Source organism: Anoplopoma fimbria, chromosome 24, assembly GCF_027596085.1.
Source record: "Anoplopoma fimbria isolate UVic2021 breed Golden Eagle Sablefish chromosome 24, Afim_UVic_2022, whole genome shotgun sequence".
Classification (NCBI taxonomy): Eukaryota; Metazoa; Chordata; class Actinopteri; order Perciformes; family Anoplopomatidae; genus Anoplopoma; species Anoplopoma fimbria.
Window position 1 is genome coordinate 6410639 of NC_072472.1, and position 17232 is coordinate 6427870.

The window sequence follows — 17232 nt, forward strand, 5'->3', positions numbered from 1 at the left end:
CTCATTCAACTATTCAGTTTCTGTTTCTATTTTTTTAAATAAATGATTAAACATGATTGTTGTAATACCAATATAACACATTAAAGCTGCAGAATAGGCTTAATGTTTATTGGCTGAAAACATGGACGTAAACACCATTAACTCCATCATCACTTTCGCTGCAGTTTGCACTGTTAGCGCTGTTGTCACCGTTAGCTATGGGCTGCGTTGAGAGCCGTTGAGAGGCAATCAAAATGCTCCCAATCTCAGATCTTGCACCTTTAAAACTATGCACCAGTATCACTACGGACAATTAGTACTGCCTTATGTTAGAAAAATGTCCCTTTATTTCAAATTCCAAACACAAACAGCAGTGTGATTTTTAGCAGCTTGAGAAAACCTATATATATATATATATATATATATATATATATATATATATATATATATATATATATAAACTGTGGTTAGCAGGTTTCAAGTCATAAATTCATCAACACCTCACCCCTTCCTGTTCTTGGGCTTTTGTCCACATCTGATCGAGGCTCCAGTCGCAACAAGCTTCAGACGGTAATTAAAGCAGCAGTTTTGCAGCAACACCAGCTGTGAATTTAGCGTCACAAAATAGTTGCCCTGCAGCATCTGTACGGAGCTCAAGTAACTTCTTAAAGCAAAAGAGAGGATTGGCACCCACGAGGCTCGTTTTGTTCATTACAGTGCAGAAACAAAACCACTGAAGGGACCTAAAAGACATTCTCTCAAAATACAAGAACATTGGTCGACTGCTGATCTTATGTAGCAATACATCCAAGCTCTGATTGGCCCGTTAGGAAACCATCTTTCTTTCTTTAAAGAAGTGCAAATTCATCAAATAGTGCAAACCCAAGAAAAACACATTTCCACTCACCCTAAAATCCATAATTAATTGTTTGTACATATTTTCTATATTTAATGTCCTTTACCGTCTCTGTCATCTCAGCTGCTTACAAAAGTTGAACACCGACTGTGAAAAAGGGATTTTTGGTTGTAAGAACCTAAAGTTTTAGATAAATCTGCTTCCCAGAAGTATGTAAACGGATGTTTTTCTGTTTCAGTAAACATCTTTTTTGGGGGGGATTATTTGTTGTGGGGCTTCAGCTCATCCACATTATCAAGAAAAACAGAAATGGAGTCAAGTAAACACATCAAAACATTTAAACTGGTTTAAATTGAATGACTATTATAATTATTTCTTTTTTTTTAAAACTGCATTTGTCTGGAGGTTGTTCACCCTCTGATAAATGGTGAATGTGGATGATTAATAACTGATGAATGACACAGATAGGATAATAAAAATGTAATTCATGAAAAATCGTCTTACCTCTATTTATATAATTATTTGACAATCAATCACTTCTATTTTTTTAAATCAAATTCTTCCTAATACTTTTGGCTCCTTGGGTGAAAACATGTAATCAGCATGCATAATTATTCTGCAAATTATTATTATTACAAATTTGTCTCCATCATTTATTGATGAGGTGACTCACTGCATTTCATTTCTTTGTCCTAAAGGTGCACTGTTGAGTTTTCTTGTAAACAAACAAAAGTTTACAGTCAGTGTTACTCACAAAAAGTAAATGTGTGAATACTTCAGGTCTCATAAAACATGTTGAATGCATTTCCTCATGAAAACATTTGCAATGTATTTTACATATTGCATTGTTTACATCCATGTTTCCTATTTTTCTTTTTTCTCCGTCTTTGCAGGCACCATTGAGATAGAAGAGGAGTAGAAAAGGACATTGCCATTCCCATAACAGAAAAATTAAAAAAGTAATTTAACTAAAAGTAAGTTTGAGTCACTGATGTGCAGAAGCAAAACTTACTTATTTATAATGTTAACAAATCCAGCTGTATCAGAATACTGGCTTTAAAAAAACCCTGAAAAAAATAATTGGGCACCATCTGTATCCCACTCTCTATTCGTCTTCATCCTCCTCTTCATCGACCTCTCCGTCACTCTCCTCCAACAGGCGGGACTCTTCGGCCAGCCGCTGCGCCACAGCCGTTACCATGGCAGCGCCCTTCCCGCTGCCGTCCTCCGAGACGAGGAAGGTGATGTCACACTCTGGGGCGAGGAGGCGCACCGTCGCCTGGAGCTCCTCGCTGAAACTACGGGAGGGTGAGAGGAGAGGAGGGAGGTGGGTGGGGGAGAGAGTAGGATTGAAAGGGGAGACAAGAGAATATGTTCAGTGCGAGTAGAATATGTCGCAAACTGTCATAAGAAAGTGTTTTCTGCAGAATGTTTTTGTTAAAATAATACAGATGCAGGGGAGTGAATGTGTGTTGAAACAGTGAGATGGTTTGATTTGTGTCATTCTTTTCAACATGCAGTTCTTCTCACAAAGACAGGAAGTGTTCTTAAGCGTAAACATTAAAGCGTCACTTCCTGTCTGTTCGCACACACGTTAATTTGATTTCATATCCCCATAAAACTGATCCTCCTCATGGTTCATTTGCTTGGCGGATGTTTTCCTCTCATCACCAACTCAATGATAGTTTGACTTTGAAGAAAACCATAAAATAAAAAATATTGATGGAAAACATTAATATCATTTGTAATTAAACCTTCAACTGTGTACATTTACATCACTTTTTAAAGAACACTTTCACATTTCATCCTCTTACTTGGGATGTTTTCTGAAGACCGTCCCGTCCACCCCCACGGTGGTTTTCAGATGGTCCAGCTTGCGGTTGGCACGGATACGGTTGGCGAGGGTTGCCAGGGCAGCGCTGCACAGACGAGCCGAGCGCGAGGAGATGGCGTCGCAGACCAGACGCACCAGGTGGGAGTCGACCAAATCCCATTTCAATCCCAACTTGGTCAGAATATTCTGCGTGTTTTCCAGACCGTTGGCCCGCCTGCACCAGAAACACAAACAGGAAGTAAAGACCCACAGATTAGTGTCAAGTTTAATGTCTGTTGTTGTGTAAAATGTTCTAAAATTGGTGTCAAATTGTGTCTCAAATAAAGGCCTGCTTGTTTCTTTAAGTGAGGTTAATAAATCTCAAGAATGATTATAACACAAAATGAAAAATAAAAAACAAGCTTTAAAAGAAAGAACTGAATTTGATTTTCAGTGCCAGATGAGAAGGTTTATGACTCCAGACAGCATTATGAAAAACAAAAGACAAGGTGCATGATTGATTAAGGAAGATTTATCGGACGCTCACTCCTCAATCTCAGAGATGAACTTTGTCTTGAATGCTTCCGGGGTCAGCAGCGCCTCCGACGTCTGTCCCTTAAACAGCAGCTTGTCCTCCGTCAGCTTCACCAGCAGAAGCCTGACGATTTCTCCCAAATACATGCCGCTGATCATCTTCTCAAAGCTTCAGAGGAAAACAAGCACAGAAAGAGGCTAAACATATCTATCAGTCATCAGAAAATGGACAAGAGCAACTTAAATATACAAAAATATGAAAAAAGGAGTCAAACATTTTCTGTGGTTCGACTAATCGTTTCATCATACTCACGTGTGGACTCCGGGGTTGATGGACATCTCGTCCACCACGACGTCAAACTCCGTCTGGATGTCTTTCAGGGAGCCGTCGTCTCCGAAGCCGCCCCACTCCGTGTTGATGCACATCCGCCCGTCAAGGCCCTCCACCCGCTTCACGTTCCTCATCTCCTCCATGTAGCAGGCGTTGGTTCCTGTACCTGAAGGAGAAGAGAAGCAGGATGAAATTTATTAATGAATCAATCAATCTTTACTGTCTACAAGGAGGCAATTTTCTGTTGACTAATTCTTTTTCATTGGAATAAAATTCTGCATTTTGCAGTCTTGCAAGGGCCCTGATTCTTAACGTATATATTTAAATGTGATGGCTATTCATTTACGTTATTTAATTCAGGAGATTACGTGCATCAGGATCTTCTAAAGTGTTTTATAGGAACAGTATATATCAAATTGCATATTATATTCACAACTATGTTTTCATCAGCTGAACAGAGACCCGTTGTGTTTCTGTTACCTTAGAAGGAGCCAATTAAATCTTCAAAGGAAGGGGCCTCAACGAACAAACCAAAGACAACCTCTGGAGAGCTTTTGGGGTTTTTGGTTGCCTGAAGGCCTCTGTATTTCCCATAATGCTTGGAAAAGTAGGGGTGAATGGAAGAATATTGTTTGATGCAATCTGCAACCTCACCACTAGACGCCACTAAATCCTACACACTGGTCCTTTAAGAGAATTGCATTTATGGCAGCTGCTCTTACGTTAACTCACAACTGATAATATAAACACACAACGACAGGAACATATGGAGGGTTGGTGTAATCATTTCCCCAGGGAGAACCGTTCGCTTCATATTCCAGCACACAGAACTAATTAGAACAAAGAAAGGAGCCTCATTATATCTACTGTGATCGTGCTGTCGAGGAGCCTCTCCTGTTCAACAGGTAAAACACATTGTGTCTGTAAGGTATAAAATAGTAGGTTCTGTAATGACTAGAAGGACGCCATGTGAAGAACAGCCTCCTGGGTAATGAAGGTTAGTGCACCAAGGCTTATGGGAAATGATGTTCGTTAAAAACAAATCTTTCAAAAAAGCTACCATCCTTTTGAAAACAGAGGAAGCGAGCCACGTGACATAGTGTTTTCAAAAGGTTCTGTTCCAAGGCTGGGTTAATGTTGTTATTCATATTCATTTAATATAACAATAATATAATTCGTACACTGCTGATCCTTGTCTAATATAATACTTATATATTCTTACATACTGTATAACCCCCCCTGTAACATAAAAATCCTATTTGAATGTGGTTCAAAGGGGAACACCACCTAAATTAAGAATTTTAATGTTATTTCCACGGCCTAGGAAAGTTCAATCAATATTTGTTAACATGATCTCCTCATTCTTAAAGCCAAAACCAGAGTAGTAAGTATCACAGTTGAATAAGTATAATGTCTGGAGTTGCTCCAGAGACAGTGAGTGAGAGACGGATCTTCACCCATATGATTTGTTCTATTGTAGTGATTTCCTTTGTGAAACAGAAAATGTACCCATATACTCAGAACATTCCTCTGGCTGCTCTCAGTTTCATCAATAACATCTCCCAAATCATCGTCCATGGAGCAGTTATTTGGGAGAGATTTGTTCATGTTTACTAATATTTTTGGACTATCTTACACCACAGGAATTACATGTATGATTTTAGAAAATTGGGGTAGTTCTCCTTTAAGTGTACTTTGAAGTTTCTCTTCCTCTGTCTGACTGTTTTTAAAAGCAGAATTCAGGGAGGAAACGACACTGCTGAAATATATCTACTGAATTATCTTATGAAGAAAGGAGTAAATACACATTATGTTATATACACGTACACAGTGGTGGAATGTAACTAAGTTAATTGTATATATACATATATATTTATATATTTATTAATATATATATATATATATATTGATAAATATATTGATATAAATTGATATTGGTATTGATATTTGTAGTTGAAATTGTGCATTCAAATTGTGGTACTTTAAGTATATTTTGATGCTAATACAGTAGTAGTAACAGAGTATTCCTATATCGTAGTATTGCTGATTTTACTGAAGTAAATTAATACTTCTTTGTTCACATATATACAATTTTAAAAATCAAAAATATTGTTGAGAGACCCAGTGAAAGAGTATTTTCCTGATCTGATGACATCTTGAAGTTGTTTACTTATATAAATAAATGGTTACCAATGATCATGCCGATCTCACAGCTCTGGTCTCTGTAGCCGCAGCTCATCATCGTGCCCACCGTGTCGTTCACCATGGCAACTGAGCCTATATCATAGTCCTGCAGAGAGAGAGATGGAGAGAGAGAGAGACACAGGTGTTTATGTGCTTCCTATTTATAATCGTAATACTAAATAACCTGCCTACACACACATATTGCGCAAAGAGAAACTGCACTGAGTCTGAGCAAAGAAACAAGACAACCGACATCATTAAATTCGCTTCATGTACATCCAAGTATCACATCCAAAACATCCCAAGAGATAAATGACCAAATGTAGCTACTTTACATTATTAATTCACGATTTAGAGGAGCGTTCTGGGAGACAAAAGTGGATTAAGGGTTTTTTTCAGTCTTTTTTGTTTTTAAGATGGATTTGACAAGAACATGCAATGAAGCATTTTCTCTATAAAATGTTAGAATATAGTAAAAAAAATACCTATAAAGAGAATATTTAGTTGTGGAAGTATTAAGTCATATTTGGCATTGGACTGCAACTAACGATTATTTCCATTATGGATTAATCTGCTGATTATTTTCTCCATTAATCATGCCTCCATCATCATGAAATTTCACCATATTGCTTCACATTTCTTTAACCTCAGTATTTTAGACTGACCCCTCTCCTGTGAATGGCCTCCTTCAGTAACTTCACCACGTCTTTGCCCTCCACTCCGGAGCAGTTGAAACCTTTGGTCCATCGGATCAGGATGCTCTGAGTAGAGAGAACATTTGATATGAAACACAGATACTCTTTGAAAAAAATGAGCAGATTTTCTTCTAAAAAACACCTACAGTACAATAGGCCTCAAGCAAAAACATTTATATATTCTTAAATCTTGATTTTGTTTTCTGTGAGGTTTGGTTAACCCTATCCCAGAATAAAATGTGTAGTGTGTAGTGTGTGTGTGTGTGTGTGTGTGTGTGTGTGTGTGTGTGTGTGTGTGTGTGTGTGTGTGTGTGTGTTGGTGTGTGAGACCTTGTCGATTTCTTTCTGTTCGCAGGGGAAGGAGAAGGTGAAGCCCAGAGGAAGAGTTTGTCCCTTCAGGTTCTGAGAGACGAGGAAGTCACTGAGACAGGCGGCGATGTGGTCGAACAACTGGGCAGAAAGAAAGACGGATATTTATCATCTTAAAAGATATGTACAGTATATACAGAAAGTAGGGATGTCTTTGTGGCTCCAGTTCTGATCCAAGTCCTTCAATATTGTCCGATCCGATACTTATACAGCTTCTCATTGCACATTCAAGTTACAGGATGCCTAACTTATTTATCCTCAATTTATCCCAAAGACATTTACGTGCCAAAGATGTTCAGCATACATATATTTCCATGTTATGCAACTAAAGACTTCTACTCAACTACATCTCAGAGGTAAAGATTTGTATTTTTCGCTTCACTGCATTTGTCTGGCAGCTTTAGTTTCTTTTTTCAGATAACAGCTCATTCCTTTCCCGTCCAGTGAAAATCACTTATCTCCAGAGGTGTTGATGTTGAATGTTTGTGATGAACTGAAGGATGAAGTGTCCTTTAAGTGTGACAAATTATTCTCTTCTTAAGCTAAATAAACTCTTTAAAAAGCTTCTCCTCTTGGAGAAAATGCATCGACACAAAGCTGAAAACAGGGCTGATTTTCTGAGCTCATAAAAAGTTGACTTTCAAAGATTTGTGGTTCTCACAGGACAGTGATGATACAAACATACGATCTTATAGAATATGAATCATTGCTGTAGATTAAACTACCCAACAGTATATAAAGGAGTTAAAATTAGCACAACCTTAAACATCTTATCTTAAATTTCACCTGTTCTCCAGGTCCCAGCATCATCTCTTTCGGGATGGCACAGATCTGACTGTCCATCTTCAGAACTTTCTGCTCCTCCTCCACCACACGGACATGAAGCACCCGGAAGTTTGTTCCACCAAGATCCAGAGCCAGGAAGTCGCCTTTCTCTGCCGGGAGGAAGGAAGCGCATCGATTTGATCGTGGGGATAGTATTATAGAATTGATGGTAAGAATCAGAAATATAAAATAGGATTGAATGTTCAAAATATTGAGATGCAAAAAAAACCTAAGTTAAATTAAATCAACGATTATAACATTTTCATAAATATAAAAATAAATATCATAGAAATGTACCGGTCCCGTCCGGTGTGGCCCTGACGAAGGTGGGCAGCATCTTGACGGGGGCCTTGTGGTGACTGTGTTTCCCCAAACCTCGAACCAGATCCTTCCTCAGCCGAGCAGAAACCTCCTGCAGCTTCTCCTGAGACAGATGGAAACGCTCCAGGTACTCCTGCACCTGCAGAGATAAAGAGGAAGAGAGAGAAAACTATTAGAAGATTATATGAACTATTCTGACCTAAATGTGTTTGTGCAGACTGCATGTACACCAGTAACCAGTTCATGATAAAATCAACTTTCCCCCCTTTTTGTCTTCTTTCCACCAGATTAGTTTTTTTTTTCCAATAATATATTTAGATTTCATGATGCCAATAAAACAAAAATTTAAAATCAAAATGAGAGAGAGAGAGAGCGTTTTAGTTTGGAAAAGCCTTATTTTTTTATGTGTTTGTTTATTTGTCTGTTTGCTTGTTTACTTTTGTTGATTTTGTATAATCAGTTTTAAAAAATTTTTTTTTTACAATCAATACAATGCAGCACATTAGCAAACACACACTGATAAACATAAAGTTTTCAGAAAAATGTTTTTTTGCAGATTGTCAACATCAAGCAAACATTCATGAGAAAAAGCTCAACAGTGAATAATTATAATATTATTCAACTTTATTTATAAACATAAATAAAACAATTAAAAAAATAACAAGTAAAGGCAGATCACTGTTTACATTATGTTTCCACAAGATGGCAGCGTTTCCTCAAAATCTGCACTATCAAAACCCGAGACAGCACTTCTGTAAAAAGGTATTTAAAATAGATACAAAAAGAGTTTCTCCTCCGTTGTCTTTGTTCTTGTTGCTGTCGTTGTTATGCAACACTTTGGGTTACTACTCAGCAAAGGCAATTTCTCAAAAATCTGAGCAATGTCGTCCAACCAGTTAGAGTGCAGCTCATTGTATTTAAGGAATATGTGGCTTAAACAACAAAGCTGACAAGGATCTTGTCTAACAACCAGGAGCTCGAAAGAAACAGCTCAGAGAAGAGGTGGAGTTTGACCTTGTTTCTGTGGATGACATCATGTTTAATGAATTAACACTAATGTGTTATAAATATACATCAATTATTTTATGTGAACTGAATGATCTGTCTTAACCTGCTAACACCAACATATAGGCCTTTATATGATGACAAAGAATATCACCTCTTTTGAGCCCTGTTTTATTAGCTTATAGTTACATTTATCCTAATTAGATGAAATAAATGAAATAAAACTTAACCTAAGTCTGGAAACTAGACAAAATAAGGAGCTTTAAACCCTGTAATTCAGTTTAAAGTTCACCTAGGTGTCTGGCGATCACTCAAGTTATAGCATTTCTGTAAACGTTTCAGAGGAACATTCTGCAGGAAGAGGCCTGGCTGGCACTGAATGTTACGATCCTCTTGAGATGCCAGCAACAATTCACACTTCTTTAACTGTTTTCCGCTTCCGTTAAAGAAGGAAAAACCCTGTACAGATTTTAGAAGCTGCATTGGGAAGCCAAACGCATTCCTAACACGTAGTGCTCTGCAGTGTTGCGTACAGGTGTGATCAAACCTTCAGATCAACCTTCTTTCACAACTGTTATGTTGCAACCTCCAATTTAAAGACTAAATCCTGATTTCTACAAGGTCAGAGATTCAATCGTAGGTTTAAGAGTTTTTTGTTTTGTTTCGTTAGGGTCACATTTAGCAGATGTAAGGGGGATACATATGGGACGTATCAGCCAGAAATGATGTGCAGCTTCCTGTTGTGTTTCTGCAGACTGACTATGTTGCATTGTCTGTATTGGCACTCCCAACAAAGTGAACTTCCTTTTTGGATAATAAAATCGACCTTCAACTTGAGCGCAAGAGAAGTGCCGTTATTTGAGTTTTGTAGAAAAATGCTTCATAGAAACAGTTTTTAATAAGACAAAGGAGAGGGGGGGGTTTTGGTAAAAAATGCCCACAGAGGCTTTCAGAGGAACAAACATTTCTATTAATTCCGCTTCTGGGATACAGAACTTATTCCAAGAGGGCCTGGATTACTGTGAAAATGCTGTGACCTTTTTTGTTTGTGATTTTTTTTCATGTTTTTAATATTGCTATTAGTTGATATATGTCAAATGTGACGTATGGCGTGTGGGGGCCAAATAAAGGGGGGACATTGGTTATGGGGGTCGGGGGGTATCTTTAAAGGGTTCTCTGGTTTAAACACGTTTGGGAAATGGTCTACAGCCATGTTAGTCTGCTTAGGCACAGCAGAGGTTTGAGCTAAGTGCTAGCATCAGCATGCTAACATGATTGGTTACCCTAGTTTACCATCTTAGTTTAGCATGGTAATATTTGCTAATGAAATTCCTGGGGTCGTTTTGCAGGACTAAAAACCTTCTAGAGTACAGCAGGTGGTGCATCATCTCAGTAAACTCAACTGAACTACAGACACAGAATGTAGTTTGTGTTTTAAGCGTTCTTTTCCTGTTGCTGATCGACATATTGTTATATCTTACTTTGTTTATTACGCAAATTATGTTTACATCTGTGTCCTCACCAGTTCAAATAAACCAAACCCTCCTTAATACAATATTTAAACCTCCTGATCCAGACACACCTGAAGTTAACACACCCTAAAAGCTGTGCGGGTTCATTTGTGAAATGTGTCTGGGCAGGATGTGGATTTGTGTGTTTCTGTAAGATCCAGGATTCAACAGGCTTAGATTGGTTCACCAACAGAACCAGTTTCAACAATAGCCATTCTGCGGTGCGATGGTATCATGGTTAACGTGTGATCGGCAGCCTGTTGGGTTTTTTCCGACACGTTCTTTAGTGTAAGTGTCGGAAAAAATAGCTCAGACAAGTTACAACAGTCCTGCTGGTCCTGCTATCCACCAATAGCTGACAGTGCATCTTTTTTGTCTCTTACAGACATTCCAAAACTTGAGATAAAAGTCAGGATAGTATATTTTACAGCTAAATATACACGTTGCCTTTAATACTTTTACAAAAAAATTAATTAAGCACATCGTTTCATTTCATTCACAATTTTTGTTCTATACTTATTTACTGTTATCTTTATTTTTTAAATATGTTTTAAATATCTTGTATTCGACGTCACTTCTCGTTTTTGGTGTTTCTACTTTTGCATCAGTCTTTTTCTGTGTATTTTCACTTACAAGGGAGCACATTATATTGCATTTGTTTATATGAAATGTACTGTATGAATAAAGTTTTATTATTGTTATTACTATAGTTTCAGAGTCTGTCTTTGAGTTAAACCTGGGACCAGGATCAGGCATCTCTGCAGACACTAACACTGTTTACCTTTCCTCTCTTTGACTCTTTTTCTTCTTCTTCTTCTCTGTCATGACTTACAGTAGATTTCCAGAGGTGTGTTTGTTTTGCCCTCTCTCTCTCTCTCTCTCTCTCTCTCTCTCTCTCTCTCTCTCTCGGCATCAATAAACTCTTTCTTCCCCTCCTTCTCTCATGCAATCATCTTTTTTCCCCTCATGTCTCTGCATGCTTGCTGCGTCACTAACTTCATTCCTTTATCATGACTCTGATGATTCAGACATAAAGACATACTTTGTAGTGGCTTTCACCAGCCTACGATATACAGTACAGCCACGGTGCAAACATGCACAGTAGCAATGAACCAGTGGTGAAAGAAGTACTCGTATCTTTTTAGTTTACTTAGTTTATTTTTTTACTAGTAAAAGTAACGATACCACAATGCTGAAATAATCTGTTAATAGTAAAAGACTTGGATACAAGTAGTTTGCGGGCACAAAATAACATCCAAATATAGTCATTTGCAGAACAATATATATTATCGTGTTTTAATTATTGATGCAGTATTGTGTATCATTTAAATATTGCAGCTGGTAAATAAAGGGTATATATTCTGATAGGTATCTTGTGAATGTCCACCTGGGTTCAATAAAGTCTTAATGACATACTAATATTATACTTTAGTTGTCAATTATATTTTGTATTACTATTCGGAAAGTACCTACAGTTCTTGAATAAATGAAGTGAAATAAAACATATTTGCCTCTGAATTGTAGTAAAATAGAAGTATAAAGTAGCGGAAGATGGAAATAATCAAGTAAAGTACAAGTTAATCAACATAGTATATAGTAAGTGAGTAAATGTACTTTATGGTTGATGGTTGATTAAAAAAATAATCAGCTGAGTGGAGGTTTTCTAATGACTCCATCTGTCCTCCTGAGGTTTTTTAAATTAAACCTGCTGAACTTGTGATCATAAAACTGGAAGTCTTCTTTTGTAATAAGCTGATAGAGTTTCGTTATTAGTGTTCATCTAACACTGAATGATGTCACCGATAATGACAATGATCAGATTGGATGCTTCTAATGAAATCATTTCATTTCTGAAGATTTAACATTGAAATATTTTCCTTTTTGTGTAATAGCTATTCTGTCAGCCTTGTCATCACTCATCCTCCTGCATGAATCAGACTAATACAATCTTTGATTTCCTCATCTGAGAATCCTCCCAGCAACAGCACTGACTTCCCAAAACCGACAAGACATAAATCCCACAGACAGAAAGTTATAAATGACACTATAATAAATGTTTTGCAATATCACACTGATGCAGTCACTTTGCCACAGTTTCCCACATAAATGTGAGACACATTTTGCAAGAAATAATGTCTTCATATGTTGTTGTGTATTAAGACTGAATGCCAATAGCTCTACTGTCTGCATTCTGATTATTATCTTTGTTTGTAACCTATGATCTTTTACTTATGCCTAAAATTACTCAACTTCAAGATAAAAAAAAATAAAAGAAGTACAAAAGTATTACGAAAGTGTACTCATTTGGCAGCATGGTGACCCCTGTAAGTGTGACTTTATATATACTTTTTGATCAACAGTTCAATCTGTACAACAACTGATCTATAATAAATAATACCTTATACAATTAGCATATATTAATACATGCAAACTTTGATTTTCAAAGTAACTTGCTGCCATAAAAATGTATTGGAGTAAAAAGTACAATATTTACAAAGTAGCTTGAAATGGAAATACTCAAGTAAAGTAAATCTTTATCAAGGAAAGTACTAGTGTAGATGTACTGCATTACTTTCCACCACTACTTTCTGTTGTAACATAACTTCTCTTTTTTAATAGTTCATTTATGCACACTTTTTTTTTCTTCTTTTTGAATGTTTTGATGTTGTTGTTTTAAAAAAGGCTTTGTGTCTCATGTTGCGGAATTTAAAAGCTCACATATCATATTGCTGATTTCCTGAGATGAATTACTACTAGGTGACATGTACCTTACTGAGCGTGTCCGGAGGGATGCCCTCGGTGTGCAGGTTCGAGGTATCCCCGCTCATTTTGGACTTCTTGGATATTGGTGTGCTGCTCTTTCCGTTTGCCCCTTCGCTGCTCATCTGGACAGAAGAGTATAAAGGGTTAAGTTCACCCAGATTACAAAACATATTGTCAAATCCCCAGTGGCATAAAACCATGCAGATAGTCTCAGTCTCTCCACTGCTGAGACTTCTGCCAAAACCTTAATGCATTTGAGGTGAAGTAATCTTGTATTGGGGTAACAAGGCTAAGAGTCTATGTGAGGCTGTACTGAATAAGGTCAATGCTAATGTCAGCATGCAAACTTGCTCACAATGATGCTAACGTAAGCTAATGTTTAGCAGGTATAATGTTTACAATGTTCATCCTGTTAGGTTAGCGTGTTAGCATGCTAACATTTACTAATCAGCACTTAACACAAAGTACTTTTGAGGCTGATTGAAATGTCATCAGCCATAAACCGAAAATATTGCACAAATAAAGACCTGATGGTGGCGCTAGATGAAAAGTAAGAGGATCAATAAAGTCGGTAAAATTCATCATCTGGGGACCATGAATGTCTATGCAAAATATCACGGCAATCCATCCAATAGCTGTTGAGATATTGCAGTCTGGACCAAAGCGGTGGACTGACACTTACCAGCCACACAGACATTAAAATGTCCTTTTGGCAATCCAACACTACATCAAACTTTCAACAGTATAATGACGTAATATTCACAGTTTATGAAGAGATCAAGTTCTGTGGAAGCACCTGGTAGATGGTTTTACTCAGTAACAATGGTTATAAATGATGCCCAAATATTTGTTAAGCTCTGCTGTGTGTGGACTCACCTTTCATAAATATTGACTTTCAAGCCTGAAGACCTGAACCTGCAGGGCTGATCCCATGCTTGGTCTTTGTCCTTATACAGACTAAAAAGCAAGTCAACTTTATTTAGCAAAATATCTCAAGAAATATTGGATGGATTGCCGTGAAATTTGATATCATCAAAGTTGAAACTATCCTTTGAAATATCTCAGCATCTTATAAATGGATTGGCAGAAAATTCGGTACAAACATTCATAGTTCCAAGATGATGAATCCTACTGAATTTGACTTTTCCTCTAGCGCCACCAGGAAGGTAAAAAATGTTTGTTTACGATTGGAATATCTTGACAGCTATTGTTTGAATTGCCATGATTCAATGATAATAACCTATCATTTCCTTGACACAGACCTCATTCCTTTCGATAAGAATTCCAATGTCAACGATGAAGTATGAAAATCAATACTATTTTTGTCTGTTTATATCCTTTCTACAAAGAACAATACTTTTAATTGCATTATTGATTTATGGTTCACATTTGCATCTTATTTACTCACCAAATAAGATGCAAATGTGTTCATTTGCATCTTATTTGGTGAGTAATCTGTAAATAAAAACAGATAAATGATTATTTTCTTTACCCGACAATGCAGAGGAGTCAGTGTACAGCGTACAGTAGTGTCTGCATGTCTTCCTCACAAGCTGTATGCAGCATTTGAGCGATTTGGGCAATTAAATAGTAAGAGGAAACTGTTCAGTGGTCTATTTTTGAATGGATGAAACTGAAACTGCAGTTGAAAACATATATTGCTTAGAGGTCAGCTGAGAAGCTGCATTGGCATGCTTCATATCTCCTCATCAGAGGGTAATATGCAGGTTATTGTCAAGGTTTAGGTTTCAGAGTTTAAAACACTGCAAATAAATTCTTACTCTAAAGCAAAATGTAAAAAATGTAAATGAATCACCCAGAGTTTTATTTTTTCCCAAGATCATGTGGCTTTATAAACCACAAACAGAAAGGTCAAGTGACACACAGAAGGGGAACAACTCCTTATTTCACTTCCACCTGTTGTCCGTCATCAGACTGGTCCGAACACACTGTGACATATAAATATCAATACAAACAGAAAGTAAACTTTAAACATTGAAGCATCCAACCAATGTGTTGACAAATCCCCCCGATGCATGAAAGGAGAGGGTAATGAGAGAACATCACCCTGTGAGTTTATCTTTTAAAGGAAGCATCTATCTTGGGAACTGTCATAGAACGGAGAAAAAAGTCCCTTAGTACCGAGGTCAGGAGTCACGTATTGGGAGTCCACATGATGAGGACAGCTGCCTCTCACTAAAGTCAATGAACACATGGAGTTGACCTAATAAACACAGGGTCAGTTGAATTAAGTGTCTGCATTCATGAGTACAACTAAGTTAAATAAGAAGAATATTAATAATAATTCAGTGCACTATGACGACCAGAGTTCAGCCCATAATTTAGAGGACATTGTCTGAAATGATGGATAAAGTATCTTAATCATGGCCAGTTGAAAAAACATCATCTACTCATCATCGGCTGATCATTTGAAAGCTGCAGTAATTCATATTTTCACGTCAACAATGGATCAAATGTGTTGACCGTCATAATCGTGATAAATAAGGTGTATTACATTTTATAGCTGGGGATGATATATGTAATCAACATTTAAGATAGTATAAGTATATATAAATCTAAATAGCAGGATCAGTGTCAATATCAGCAGATCGTAAATATTAAAAGGATCAGATCAGGACATCCACAGTGATTACAGATCTAGAGGTGTGTACTTAAAGGCTGAGTGTTAAGGTACTTTGCATTTTATGATACTTTATACTCCACCAATTCATTTCAGAGGGACATATTGTACTTTTACCCTCACTATAAGCTTCAAAATGATGAATGAAGTAGAATTAGTTCAACCTCGACAACATTAAAGAAACACTTAAATAACACATCACTAGTAATAATCCAATACTTCAGTATATTACATTGACATGAGCCATTCTGCATAATAAGTGCTTTAAATTTTAAGAGTTTAAGTACTCTGTGTTGCCAATACTTTTATGCTTTCTTTAAGTAAAGGGTTAAGTAGTCCACAACCATTTTTTTTGTGTTTTTTGTGTTAGGGTGCCTCTCTAACGTCATATAACAGGAAACACAGGCGCTCTTTAATTTCACCTGCTGAGGTTTAATTGAACCAATAAGAGGATTTTGAGCGTCAGAGTTAAGTTTATACATTTTAATCTGTACTCCTTACACTCTGCTGTCTCTCACCGTCCCTGTTAGCATGAATGGAAACCTGTAATACTCACTTTTCTTCCAGCCGGATGCAGTGTATTTATGAAGGTTGTATTTAGGCCACGCCCCTCAGAGTCTCACCTGAGCAGGAACAGAACAGATGACATGTTTAGCTTTGGCTCACTTCAGCTGCTCTCTTTTATTGTATTTTGCCCACATCTGACTGACGGTCGGTTGACATTTCAGCTTTAAAACAACTTGAGGTGACAGGATTGCCCTACAGGAGCAGCAGCCTAAGAGACCTTACCCACTTTAAGAAGGTTTAAAAGAGCATTTCAGGTTTCTGAAGGCGACAGAAAAAAAACACCAGACTAGTTGGTTCATGAGCGGATAAAAAAAAAGCCAACATTACTGCTAAAGTCACAAACATACAGCAAGAAATACAGCTCAAGGTTTAAAATCTTGGGTCCAGGGGTCCTTTAAAAAAGGGAGCAGAAGGTCTCAGGGTTAAATGAAGGACTTGATAGTTTGTAAGGCTGCTGCTCAACATTTGAAGAAAAAAAAAAAGAGATGGAAATTAAGCAACAGGTTTTCTTTCAAAGCTTTAATTAAGTCTTCTCAAACAGTCATCCACAGTTGGGTGGTTTAATGAGCTTTGGCTCCATTTTCCATGAACAATCTTAGGAACCAACAGGTAAAGAAAACATGTAAATCTTTCCAGAAGGAAAAAAGTAAAGTTACTCACCTTTACGTTCTGTGCAGCTCGTACGAGTCAACTTCCTCAATGAAGGAGAAGAGAAGAGAGTGAGAGTGAGAGCTCAGTTTGAGTTTACACCCACTTCATCCTCTGCACTAATGTCGCAACATGAAGAGGCAAGCTTCACCGGGAGGACTCCGGTTTACACGTCATGGAGGAGGAAGAA

General features: G+C 37.3%; 1 protein-coding gene across 1 annotated transcript; it reads right to left on the reverse strand.

Moving 5' to 3' along the window:
• Window positions 1-407: 407 nt before the first annotated feature.
• Window positions 408-17148, reverse strand: LOC129113227 (hexokinase-4-like). The gene is made up of 12 exons (XM_054625438.1): window positions 17055-17148; window positions 16384-16450; window positions 13192-13308; window positions 7884-8046; window positions 7548-7696; window positions 6723-6842; window positions 6363-6458; window positions 5704-5803; window positions 3496-3679; window positions 3196-3351; window positions 2650-2883; window positions 408-2133 (listed from the first exon to the last, which is right to left on the reverse strand). Exons 3-12 carry the CDS (start codon window positions 13306-13308, stop codon window positions 1941-1943), a joined length of 1512 nt encoding a protein of 503 aa, XP_054481413.1. The 5' UTR covers window positions 16384-16450; window positions 17055-17148; the 3' UTR covers window positions 408-1940.
• Window positions 17149-17232: the final 84 nt, after the last annotated feature.